Source organism: Salvelinus namaycush, chromosome 1, assembly GCF_016432855.1.
Source record: "Salvelinus namaycush isolate Seneca chromosome 1, SaNama_1.0, whole genome shotgun sequence".
Lineage (NCBI taxonomy): Eukaryota > Metazoa > Chordata > Actinopteri > Salmoniformes > Salmonidae > Salvelinus > Salvelinus namaycush.
This window is the reverse complement of record NC_052307.1, coordinates 64,233,534-64,246,234: the sequence shown is the minus strand read 5'-3', so window position 1 is coordinate 64,246,234 and position 12,701 is coordinate 64,233,534. Positions and strand designations below refer to the sequence as shown.

The 12,701-nt window shown below is 44.5% G+C and overlaps 1 protein-coding gene across 1 annotated transcript; it reads left to right on the top strand.

The window, feature by feature from the left end:
* Window positions 1-2,553: 2,553 nt before the first annotated feature.
* On the top strand, window positions 2,554-5,607 carry atxn1l (ataxin 1-like). The gene is made up of 3 exons (XM_038999526.1): window positions 2,554-2,725; window positions 2,780-3,681; window positions 4,161-5,607. The coding sequence occupies exons 1-3, from the start codon at window positions 2,650-2,652 to the stop codon at window positions 5,547-5,549; spliced, it is 2,367 nt and encodes a 788-aa protein (XP_038855454.1). The 5' UTR covers window positions 2,554-2,649; the 3' UTR covers window positions 5,550-5,607.
* Window positions 5,608-12,701: the final 7,094 nt, after the last annotated feature.

The window sequence follows — 12,701 nt, the reverse complement described above, 5'->3', positions numbered from 1 at the left end:
ATTTCACAGACACCCAATAAAATGGCTGCAACGCTTGTGACTGGGCTGGATTGCAAAGCTGTCAAAATGAGACGATTAGCAATGTCTGCAACACAGATTTATGAGGGAAACTGAAAATATTCACATGATATTCAAATTAATATATTAACCATGTTATATGCAGGTCTGATTACATTCAAACCAGATCATACTACAGTCAGTGTATGGATAAGAAAATGCAAAGCTACTGTACACACTGTAACGTATATCAATAAGCATGCCACCGGCACCCCCTGCTGTAAATTCGGAGCATCAACCGGGAAAATTGCAAAAACAACACGTCACAATAATATACCGGTACTGTAAATCTGAGAAATGACTGCATTCATAATTCAAGCACCTCCTAAAGAATCTCAAGGAGATACCCATAATGGCTAAAATACCACCTTTTTTTATTGCCTGAGGATTGCCATTTAGAGAGGAACAAGGCAATGTGTGTTCTAAAGGGAAATAGATAATTGTGCATGCAGACATTCGGGGGGGAAATGGCAAATCAAGTATTCCTAGCAGAAGGTAAACATGCGTATTTTTTTATTGGCTATGAAGCTCAAATTTATGAAAATGATCGGATTTATATGCCTCAAAATCATCCAGGAAATCGAATTTACTATGTCTGACGTCATCTAGGAGCGCCACTGGGTTTTCGTCTGCTGGCCTCCGAAATGGGCTCGACTAATCAGCCCTGATTTCATCCATATTTCTTTATCATATTAACTATTCCGAAAGCTTAAGGCAGTCGAGGCATATCCACAATGATATTTGGAGGTAAGTGCACGAGAAGACAGGAAGTCGTGGCGTCTGGAGATACAATATTTGACCGATAATAACAGGTGATAAATGGCTATCCAGCTAGCTAGCTAGCCATTACTAGTGTTCGCTGATGTCAAGCCATAAATTCTGACGTTGCCTGGCCTTCTCACTTCACTATTATTTTCATCCCACGAAAGTTTACTTTTCTAACTATGCCCACAACAGTAGGTAATTGTCATCCAATTATTTGATCATGTTTTGTAGCCAGTATGAGTATTCTCAAGCTTGTTTGAATGACATGAGGAAACACCCAACTAGATTGCTACTCTTTACTCCCATCCCAACTCAAATTTCAGTTTTAGCTATAGAACTATCAAGAGAGCTTAATCAATTTAATATCAGATGTGAACATGTTAAGTTATAGTGCAGTTTGTCCAATGTTTTACATTGCGAATGACAACATGATCTATGCCTTGAGACCATTGCTCCTATTCAAAGAAGATGACAACAGCATCCTTCACCAAATAGGCCTACTGTAGCGAATAACGCTAATTTCTTCATGGACATGTCAAAGATTGGTTATATTGGGGGAAATGTTGGCACTAGATTTCTGAAAATATCAAGTGTCCTGCGCTCCTCTTCACATGGAAAGTGAGGCATGTGATATGAATGTGGGTCATTTAACACGTTTATATAAGGTTTTATAAAGAAAGGGAGGATGTGTGTGGGTGGAAGAGGGTTTGTTGTGTAGGTGTTTAACAGTCTCATCTGTCTTCACCCTTACGTTTCCCTCGCCTAGATTCCTACTAATAATCCAATTGACTGTGGAGAAAAGACACAACCGTGTCATGGGACAAGACAATATAATTAGGCTAGCTGAAAAAAATGGTTCTGAATAATCTGAAAGCATTTCTGGTTGCAGCAGCTGAGGTGTAGAGAAGTCTCTCCATTACTCTCTTACTCACTCTCCCTCTTGTGCTGTGATTCACTATGTCATACAGTTCAGCCTGTAACATAACTTGTTGCCATGGGGAGAAAGCAATATGGCATAGACCATAAATGAGTTGAAGTGTGTGCCTGATCTTTATGGGGCTGTTGGTTTTCTCACCTCCTGTCGTCACATGATGGCAAATAGGCCTAATTATTCAAGGAAATAATATCCAGAGTTAAAAGCTGCAATATGTAGCTTTTTGGGCGACCTGACCAAATTCACATAGACGTGTGTTTATAGATCTGTCATTCTGATTGAAAGCAAGTCTAAGAAGCAGTAGATGTGTTCTATGTGCGCTATTTCTATTTGTCCCTTAAGTGTTGTTTTTGCATCTTTTACTTTAGGTTTTGTACACCAGCTTCAAACAGCTGAATATACAATATTTTTGGTTATGGAAAATATACTTCAAAGCAGTTTAGAAGGTACAATGATTCTCTATACTATACTTGCTTGTTTTGTCACCAAACTGAAATCAGGCGAACTATTAGAATTTTAGCAATCAGTAAATTGCGGAGCGATTTCTGCATAGTGCATCTTTAACTGAAATTCTGTTTGTTTGTGTCCATCTTTTTGTAGATCTCCTGTGTCTAGGTCTGAAAACACACTCTCAAACATCTTGGCACTCTAAGCCTGGCTTGTGACGTGGGTCTAGTATGTGTTGATGTAGTATGTTAAGGTGAATCCTTGGGGTCGTCTGGCGGCTGGTCACACTGTCTCTCTCTGTGTTTCTAGGTGAAGCGGTGGACGAGGTCAGCTGCAGGTTCTCAGAGCTGGTTCCTGTGGTGCTGACTGCCTGGCCAACAGGCTCCACTCCCCGTGTTGCACAGTAAAGAACCTTTCACGCCCAGACAAGACCACACGACACCGCCATGAAGCCGGGTCACGAGCGCAATCAGGAGTGCCTGCCTCCCAAGAAGAGGGATCTCAACAACAGCACCAGTTGTAGTAGTGCGGGAGGAGGGGCAGGCAGTGGAGTGGGAGGGGGTGGTGGTGGGGGAGGGGGGGAGGAAGTGCCCTCCACTCAGAGCTCAGGGGTCGGTGGTGACACTCAGGGAGGTGGCACAGCAGAGGAGTGGCTGCATGCTCAGCCTGGTCTACACTATGGAGTAGAGAGTGCTGAGGGCCTCCAAGGGCTGCCTGTTGACCAGTACAGCATGCTCTATAGGGTGGCTCTCCCCTCTGTCTCCTACTCCCAGACCAGTCTACACCCAGTGTTAAGCCATATCTCTCCAGCTTACACTGTCCCCTCATCTCTCCTACAGCATCATCCAGGTATCTCCTATCCCCCTCTAGGCTATGCCCAGATCCCCCACTCCTCTTTCCAGTTTGTCTCTCCATACGGTGCAGTCCCTTATGCAGTCCCCCCTGGCTTTGTTCCCAGCACCCTGATCTCCCCCTCAGTTGCCCTCTCCCAGCCCCACCTGGTCCCCTACCAGTCAGTCATACAGGAGGGGTTGGTCTCCCCTCCTACCCAGGCCCATGTATCTGCCCATGCCTTTGCCAAAGTGGGGTCGTCCGGAGGGGTCCCGCTGATGCTGACCTCGGAACAGGCTGCCCAGCACCAGCAGCACCTGGGCCCGCTGCCCGCCGCAGAGCTCAGTCCTCGGGGAGTGCCTGTCTTTTACCACCCTCAGGGCACCAGGGCTGCGCCTGCCCCCAGGGACCCCTACAGCAGGGAGCAGGAGACAGACAGGGATAGGGAGGTGAATGGGGGGGAGAGGGAGCAGGCAGCCAGGGAGATGCTCCAGGACTCAGTCTACAATGCCAGGAATGCAAGGCTGCTGCAGGCAGCATCTGCCTCTGCAGCACTGGAGCACGCACAGGACAGAAGCTTGAAGAGCCGCAGGCTGGACGAGAGGGCTTCGCCTGGGCAGCGCAGCACCCCAGACACTGACCTGGAGGTAAGACTTGAGGTTTTGTTGTAGTAACTTACACGCATTTATTTATTTTAAATAAATGTTTTATTTTCAAATTGTTTTCGAATAAGGAGAGTTTTGATTTGATTTTGAATTGTCCAAAATTCTGACTTTATTTAGTGCACTTTACTTTTTATAGTGTCTGCTGTGACAGTTGCACAATATCCATGTTCCCCTCCACTTCCTTCCTTTATTACTTGAGGGTGTGCTGATCATTGGGCAACCAGTCACATCCACACACTGCCTGCTGCTTCAAGGAAAGACTAAAAATGCTCTGGTTTGTGGTCTCGACTAGAGTTGATAGGAAACCACTGCTTTCTGATGCTTAATAATGGTGGTTGAGAGGAGGTACAGGAGGACAAAACTTCAGTCTTTTTTCCTTTTTCTCAGACACAATTTTTTACATTTTAAAGATAAAAAGGTTGATTGAAATGTGTTAAGATGTATCTTTTGTCATCCTCAAGGTTCAGCAGGTTGTTGGTCGCCTAGCCTCTCCTGTCCAAGGTGTGAGTGGAGGGCGCAAAGAGGTGTCCTTTGGTCCCCTGAACCTATCCCAGGGCTCCCAGAGAGGCAGAGAGGCTCATGGGGAGGCAGGGGAGAGTGCTGGCCGGACAGCATACGCGATCCACCCTGCGGTGTATGGAGACCCCAGGGTGACGGCCCATCAACAGCAGGCAGGGCAGCCAGGCCACGCGGTCATCTTGGCCAATGGACAGACAGTCCTGGTCCCCTTAGACTATCACCAACATCAACAGCCACCCCAGCACTACCCCAGCCAGACCAATGACGACACCTCTGCTGTCACCATGGCCTCCCCCACCACCTACTCTAAAGCCTCTGAGTCTCCAGCCAGAGTGTGCCTCCCAGACAGGGCTGTGGTGGAACTGGCCGCCGTGGAGCAGCAGCCTATTTCTGTCCCATTCGCGGCAGCCCTCACGCAGGCCTTGGCCCCGGCGCCCACCCCTGCCCCCTCCAATCCCTCCCATTTCATGAAGGGGGCCATCATCCAGCTGGCCACGGGGGAGCTGAAGCGCGTGGAGGACCTGCAGACTCAGGATTTTGTGCGGAGTGCTGAGGTGAGCGGGGGGCTGAAGATCGACTCCAGCATGGTGGTGGACATCAGGACCAGCCAGCAGAGACCCGGCCTGGTGGCGCTGCACTTCACAGTGGGCGAGCAGCAGAGCAAGGTGACCATTGATGTGCCCCCGGAACACCCCTTCTTTGTGTTTGGGCAGGGCTGGTCCTCCTGCAGCCCAGAGCGCACGGCCCAGCTCTATGGCCTGGCCTGCCACCACCTGCAGGTAGGAGACGTGTGTGTGTCCATCACTCTGCAGCAGCCGCCCCAGCGACAGAAACAGCCCCTGCAGCAACAGCAGCAGCAGCAGCAGACCCAAGCCAGGACTTCCACCAAAGTCAACTCCACATCAGGGGCCATCGGCCAGCCCATGGGGCCCCCTGCCCCCCAGCAGCCCAGGCCACAGCCTCACTTCAGGATGGAACGTGTCCACAGAGAGAGGGAGAGGGGGGATAAAGAGGAGCCCATGCAACTAGGGGGTGTTGGGCAGAGTGAGATGCCCACCAGACCAAATAGGACTTCAGCAGAGCACACTAGGAGCCAGAGCAGTTACTATTTGCACACAGAGGGTTCTGCTCGTCCAGGGGCGGGGGTGGGAGTGGTGTCGACAGTGTCGAGCGCGTCTCAGAGGCGCTGGTCTGCCCCCGGCCTTCAGAGATACATGAAGGTAGAGGAAGGGGCGCACCCTCAGCTGTGCCCCTCCGGCTCCTCTCGACCCTCCTTCATCCCACAGGAGGTCAAACTGTCCATCGAGGGGCGCTCTAATGCTGGGAAGTAGCACCAACCATGGCAGTCCACACCACAGAAGAGACTGTCAGAGGAGTGAAAGCATCAGAGAGGGGGAAAGGGGAAAAAGAGTGTAGCCTCTGAATGTTTGATATTTTGCACACATAATAAGATTACAAGTTCTTTGTTTTCAGGGGAACTACCTGGTCTGGAGTCTGGTCAGGTCCGCTCTATTTGCCTGTCAGTCATTCAGGACAGCTCCTGGTCCAGTGATCAGGAGATTGGGTCTCTGCTCTCCCAGGCTGACAGGGAGCGGATGCAGAAGCAGGGAGTGTATGTAGCTGGTGAATCACCTACCAAAGTCTTCAGACTGCATCTTCCTTCCGCCCTACCAACCTCTCAGTACCATCCTTATCAGAGGTGAACCAACCCTCAGAACCATCCTTATCAGAGGTGAACCAACCCCTCAGAACCATCCTTATCAGAGGTGAACCAACCCCTCAGAACCATCCTTATCAGAGGTGAACCAACCCCTCAGAACCATCCTTATCAGAGGTGAACCAACCCCTCAGAACCATCCTTATCAGAGGTGAACCAACCCCTCAGAACCATCCTTATCAGAGGTGAACCAACCCCTCAGAACCATCCTTATCAGAGGTGATCGCATTCACTGGACTTTCTCTTTTTGACCAAACTATCTCCTCTGGAAACCCAAGACTGGGGAGAATATAGTAGACAGACAACAGGGTCTGACACAGTGACAAGAACATAGCTATCCTATTATGCTCTGTCTCCCCCCACATTTCTATTTTGGTCTGTTACCTTCAAAAGCGTTCTCCCAAAAAGAAGAAAAGACTAAAGGCACACTTGCGGTGCTGAATTGCTGGCATCGGCACATAGATGCTTTTCCCTCTAATGATGTTGGTTCTCTTGATGCAGACTCTTGACGTGTCATTGTCAATTAGTGTGCTTCTCTAGTAGGAGCAGAGGACTTCTACTAAGGCACAGACACTCTCCCTCATCTCCCTGCCTCTCCTCGTAGGGCCCAGTCTGCTGAGAGAGGGTCTGAGAGGAGGGCAGGCAGCCTTAGAGGTCTTTCAATCAGCTCCTTCAATCAACCAATCAGAACCTAGGAAACCGCTCACTCCTTTCGTAAGGCACCAACCACGCTTCCCCGTTTTTCATTTTACACCCCAACCCCACTTTGTGCCACGGTTACATGTCAGTTTTCCTTTCGAAAGAAACCAAAAGAGATCATGCATTCCAGTATCATAGTGATTATCAGAGTGACCACAAGACAAAACAACACTCATCTTCCCGAATGCAGCCCTCCCTGCCTGCTATACCGCTCAGCATTCCTCTGCCTGACTGGTGACTGTTTACTGTCGTTGTATTAGTAGGTACCACTACTGGAGGCACGGGCTGCTCCACTACTGTCACCTGTAGGAATGAAGCCTGCATGGAGCAGTACTGGCTGCAGGCAACTGGCCTGCTCAGGCCGCAGCCCGTCGTGGACGGTGAGGGCCAAAGAGTGGGACCCCCGCCCCCATAGAGCCATGTTGGCAACCATAGAATCTCTTTCAGTGCAGCAGCCCCTGGGCCTATGAGGGGAGCCCTGTGTGTGTTGGAGGGGATGGAGTTGGCCCTGCTTCATACCTATTTCACACTATTGTCTCAACACAAACTGGGGGGGATCTTTTGGCTTGCTTTCCAGTGAATATAATTGGTTTAAGGTTAGCCTGCCATTTTCCAGCCTGGTTTAGGTTGTTCATGGCTAGCTAACTATGTGCCTCTGCTCGTTTAAAAGCAGGATGGCACTAGATATGTTATCTGGCCAGGTCAGCATACACGACGGTGTGAAATGGGTATATGAGACCAGTCAATCCTTGCTCAGTTACCAAAATCAAAGCAATAGTGGCGTTCCTGTTTATTTGGGGTTTTCTGTGTATTTTGTTATTGTTTTTATATAAATATACAGCTTGCGTATCAGACCTAATACTATCTTTAACCCTGACCTGAAACGTTCCTGCTTTTCAAAGGTGATGCACAATTTGGCTCTGAAATGTTTTGTTCTTTGTATGGTTATTACAGATTCACAATCAAAGCATGCCTTTTGAAAATAATTTGTTTTCAAAAACCAGGCATTTCTTCTGGAGAGAATAGTCTCATTTTTGATGGACTGGTGGTTCGGGCTCTGATCCTCACTGATAGTGTTTTATATGGTTTTATATAGTTACCCTATATGGTTACCCTATATGGTTTTATATAGTTACCCTATATGGTTACCCTATATGGTTTTATATAGTTACCCTATATGGTTACCCTATATGGTTTTCCTATATGGTTACCCTATATGGTTTTATATAGTTACCCTATATGGTTACCCTATATGGTTTTATATAGTTACCCTATATGGTTACCCTATATGGTTTTCCTATATGGTTACCCTATATGGTTTTATATAGTTACCCTATATGGTTACCCTATATGGTTTTATATAGTTACCCTATATGGTTTTCCTATATGGTTACCCTATATGGTTTTATATAGTTTCCCTATATGGTTTTATATGGTTACCCTATATGGTTTTATATAGTTTCCCTATATGGTTACCCTATATGGTTTTATGTGGTTACCCTATATGGTTTTATATGGTTACCCTATATGGTTTTATATGGTTACCCTATATGGTTTTATATGGTTACCCTATATGGTTTTATATGGTTACCCTATATGGTTTTATATGGTTACCCTATATGGTTTTATATAGTTTCCCTATATGGTTTTATATGGTTACCCTATATGGTTTTATATAGTTTCCCTATATGGTTACCCTATATGGTTTTATGTGGTTACCCTATATGGTTTTATATGGTTACCCTATATGGTTACCCTATATGGTTTTATATGGTTACCCTATATGGTTTTATATGGTTACCCTATATGGTTTTATATGGTTACCCTATATGGTTTTATATGGTTACCCTATATGGTTTTATGTGGTTACCCTATATGGTTTTATATGGTTACCCTATATGGTTTTATATGGTTACCCTATATGGTTTTATATGGTTACCTTATATGGTTTTATATGGTTACCCTATATGGTTTATGTAGAATTGTTTTATTTTGTCCATGGCAATATTATTTCCAGTGGACCTTAAGATTGTCTTGTATTGCACATAGAAAACTTCACCTGTTGATTCACACTGACCTTGTAATGGGAATTACAAATGTTTTTGTAGTTATTACATTTTTTTACAGTATTCTTAAGGTAGTTTTGGCAATAGAGAAGCTAACTTGCATGGTTGACACTGTTTACAAATTAGCCAAGACAAAATGCTGCAGTTTCCTTTTTCGGACACAGATTTTAGTCACAGAAACTTCAAGTGGATAAAATCAAGATGAAGTGCAATTAGAGCAGATGTAAAAATCACTCAGACATTTAGTTTATGTCATTCCATAAAGCAGCCAGACATTTAGTTTGATATGTCATTCCATAAAGCAGCCAGACATTTAGTTTGATATGTCATTCCATAAAGCAGCCAGACATTTAGTTTGATATGTCATTTCATAAAGCAGCCAGACATTAAGTTTGATATGTCATTCCATAAAGCAGCCAGACATTTAGTTTGATATGTCATTCCATAAAGCAGCCAGACATTTAGTTTGATATGTCATTCCATAAAGCAGCCAGACATTTAGTTTGATATGTCATTCCATAAAGCAACCAGAAATTTAGTTTGATATGTCATTCCATAAAGCAGCCAGACATTTAGTTTGATATGTCATTCCATAAAGCAGCCAGACATTTAGTTTGATATGTCATTCCATAAAGCAGCCAGACATTAAGTTTGATATGTCATTCCATAAAGCAGCCAGACATTAAGTTTGATATGTCATTCCATAAAGCAGCCAGACATTAAGTTTGATATGTCATTTCATAAAGCAGCCAGACATTTAGTTTGATATGTCATTTCATAAAGCAGCCAGACATTTAGTTTGATATGTCATTCCATAAAGCAGCCAGACATTTAGTTTGATATGTCATTCCATAAAGCAGCCAGACATTTAGTTTGATATGTCATTCCATAAAGCAGCCAGATATTCCCATTAGCTTATAGTAATTCCAGTTATTTTTTATTCTAAAATGTCTTTACTATTAATGCTCTTGTCAGAAAGACATTTCACGTCAGTTTTGTCTAGTTTTAATGTTTCTGGTCACTTCTGAACCGGTAGTCCTGTCTGTAAATGATGTGTATTTGTTTTGATATCACCTGTGTCACAAGATGTGCTCCAACACAGATCCAAGCATTAATATCCCAGGCTCACTAATACTGTGTGAGAAGCTAACTGTGTGTTAGAGCATCTATCTACTGGCCTGTCTGTACCTGTATCCTGGGCTTTGAGCTCTGAGGTGAAGACTGGTGATTGTGTGTGGTGACACCCAATGCCTTCTAATGGACTGGAGTCCCTCATCCACGCTATTTATAGATGGCTGTGTCAAATCTAGTTCATACACCCCTTCCAACCCCACCACCCTACTGCCTCTGGAACATTTCTGTTGAGTGGAGCCCCCAGGGACTCACGGTTCACTGAGGATAAAACCTCTGACTGTCTTCGACAACAAGGAGAGGGGAGGTCCGTTAGGCCTGATCAGGGCAGAGTCACATACCATTTGATACCGTCATGACAACCAATCTGAAATTTTGTTGAAATATAAATGTTTTTAAATACGGTAGTGGTCAAATGCCATACAGAGATGAGCTGGATGATTTTACACAGTGGAGCAGTAGACATTTAGCCATAAACCGCTCAATACTTATTCATTTATTTTTTACAGTGATTACGTTTGTTAAAATGTTTTTTGCTATAAGCAATACAGTTACACAGAATACCTGAAAACGTCATGTAGTATAAGCATGTGCTATGCAGTAAACTCTGAAGTATTCTGCTCTTCAGTGTCAAAGTGTACCTACTACGGGGTAGGACAGGTTTGTAATGTATATAAGAAGGTGGCTGATGCAGTCATTGTACACTGATTTATCTGAGTACTATTGCTTATCAGTGCCCACTCTTGGGTGTCTGAATATAGTGGATTTATTTTGTCAGGTTAAGTTTTTGTTCAGACCCTTAGTTGTCACTAACCTAAGTTCAGCACAGTGTTTTGTTCCAGTCAGCTCAGCCTATGACCTCCACCTTCCGCTGCCAGGCAGTACGGGCCAAATCATGACCAGAGATAGGTATGCATGTGTAACTCAAATTGATGTAAATCTGTCATTGACATCTATGGATTTGTGCTGAAATTCAAATTATGTGCATGGATATCCAGTTAGATTTTGGCCTTATGATCTCTCTTGGTCACGTGTAGCAATACCTTGTTTAGATATGGTATGAATGTTAAGGTGTGTATTCAGCCCTGTAGGGTCAGAGTCTTCTCTTTGGTGAACTTTTACTCTCCAAAATGTACTGCCTTACCAAGGGCTCTCAGCTGGGCCTGTCTCACATTTTATAGGAGATGGTGTGGAGAGTGCAGATGCTCTGAAAAAGAACGATGTCAACAGCCTGCCTGTGTCTGTGCACTGTTGTCAAATGTTTTGTGAATGGGTTGCATCTCATGTCCCACCTCCCTGGGGGCTCTTCCAGAAAGCAGGATCAATGAGTTAGCCAGCTAACGGTCCCCCAAAAAATGTAAATAACAGCATTTTTTTTCGAGAATTATGAACTTGAAATTTGTAATGGTATAATTGACTTGACAACCAACAATCCATATTCAGGTTTAGTTTTCTCAATGAAAATTAAGAGATTTATTTGGCTGCTTATCAAAGTTAACTGGCTATGGTAAGGATCCTGCTTGCTGGAACACCCCACTGCTCATCACTCTTTCCTCCAGATATTCTTACTGCAGTAAAATATCATGGAACAGAACTCCTCACATGCACAAACAGCACTTCTGTGTCTTACCACCTCTCCTCCCTTTGCCATGCCACACAACATGTGTATCAAACTCAGTATTGTGGTCTGGGACAACCATTCTAGGTGCAAGCAGTGCCTCCTGTTTCTTTACCTCTTCCTCTCTGTCTTGAACACAGTATGTGGTAGTGGCTGTATGACCACTCTGACTCTCAGCAGACAGTCAAGTGGACAGGCACATTAGCAGCACGCCCTCTGTTACACTCAGACTAGCATCGTTCTCGGACTTCTGCTTGGAGCGTGAAAGTGCTACTTCAGCAGTTTTCTAGGTTCTTCTCTTGACTCTAACCATCGTAAGAAAGGGGAAACATTTGACCTGTACGTTTTTGACCTCACTCTTCTTATTACAATTTTATTCAAGAAAGAAAATTGCACTAATTTGCCATCCTTTATAGTATTATAAAATTAACGGTTAGTTAATTGAAGTTTTTAATTATTAGCGCTAAACAACACAAAACCCAATGAAACAATCACTTGACTGTTGTGCATGTTTGTAGAGATAATGTTTTATGTGGCTATTATCAAGCTTGTCAATAACGCCTTAAGATCTGCTTTGTACAATGTGTTAATGGAATGATGCTTATAAGTGACACAGTTTCCCTGTTTTTCTGTAGCTGCAAAGGTGGATCAGTTCACTCTTGGCACTCTCCCGGTGTTTTATTCATAAGCAGAAAGGCATTTGGAGATGGATTGTATCTCTGGATAGGGATAGGTTACAGTGAGGGATCATGTAAGAGTGAGTCCCTAGCACTGCTTGAAAGCTGGACCAGTAACTGACTCGCTGTTTCTTTTCTTCTTTTTTTTAAACACACGCACCACCCTCTGTTGTTAATGTGAGTGGACGTTGGGAGTAGGTCCCTGAAGGTGAGGTTGTGCTCAATGTATTTTAGTTCTGGTCCTGTCTGATCTACATGGGAGAGAATGTGAGGCTTTTCAAACCAGTGACAACTTTCCTTTATTGGTAACTGTATGGTCTGTTTTTGTTTTGTGATTATGGAAAAAGGCTTTATGACCCTTGTATAAAGTAGCCCTGTTGGTCTGATCTTGTATGACTGAGGTAAATAGACTGGATGGGATGGTGTTGTCGCCAGGCACTAGAGATGCAGAATTAAATCAGGAAGATGGGAATGGTTAAAAGTTTTAATGGAGTTGTGTATTTTCAGATTTGACATTTGTATTTTGGCACTAAAGTTACTGCTTTTTACGTGACATTTGACCAGTTTTAAAAGAA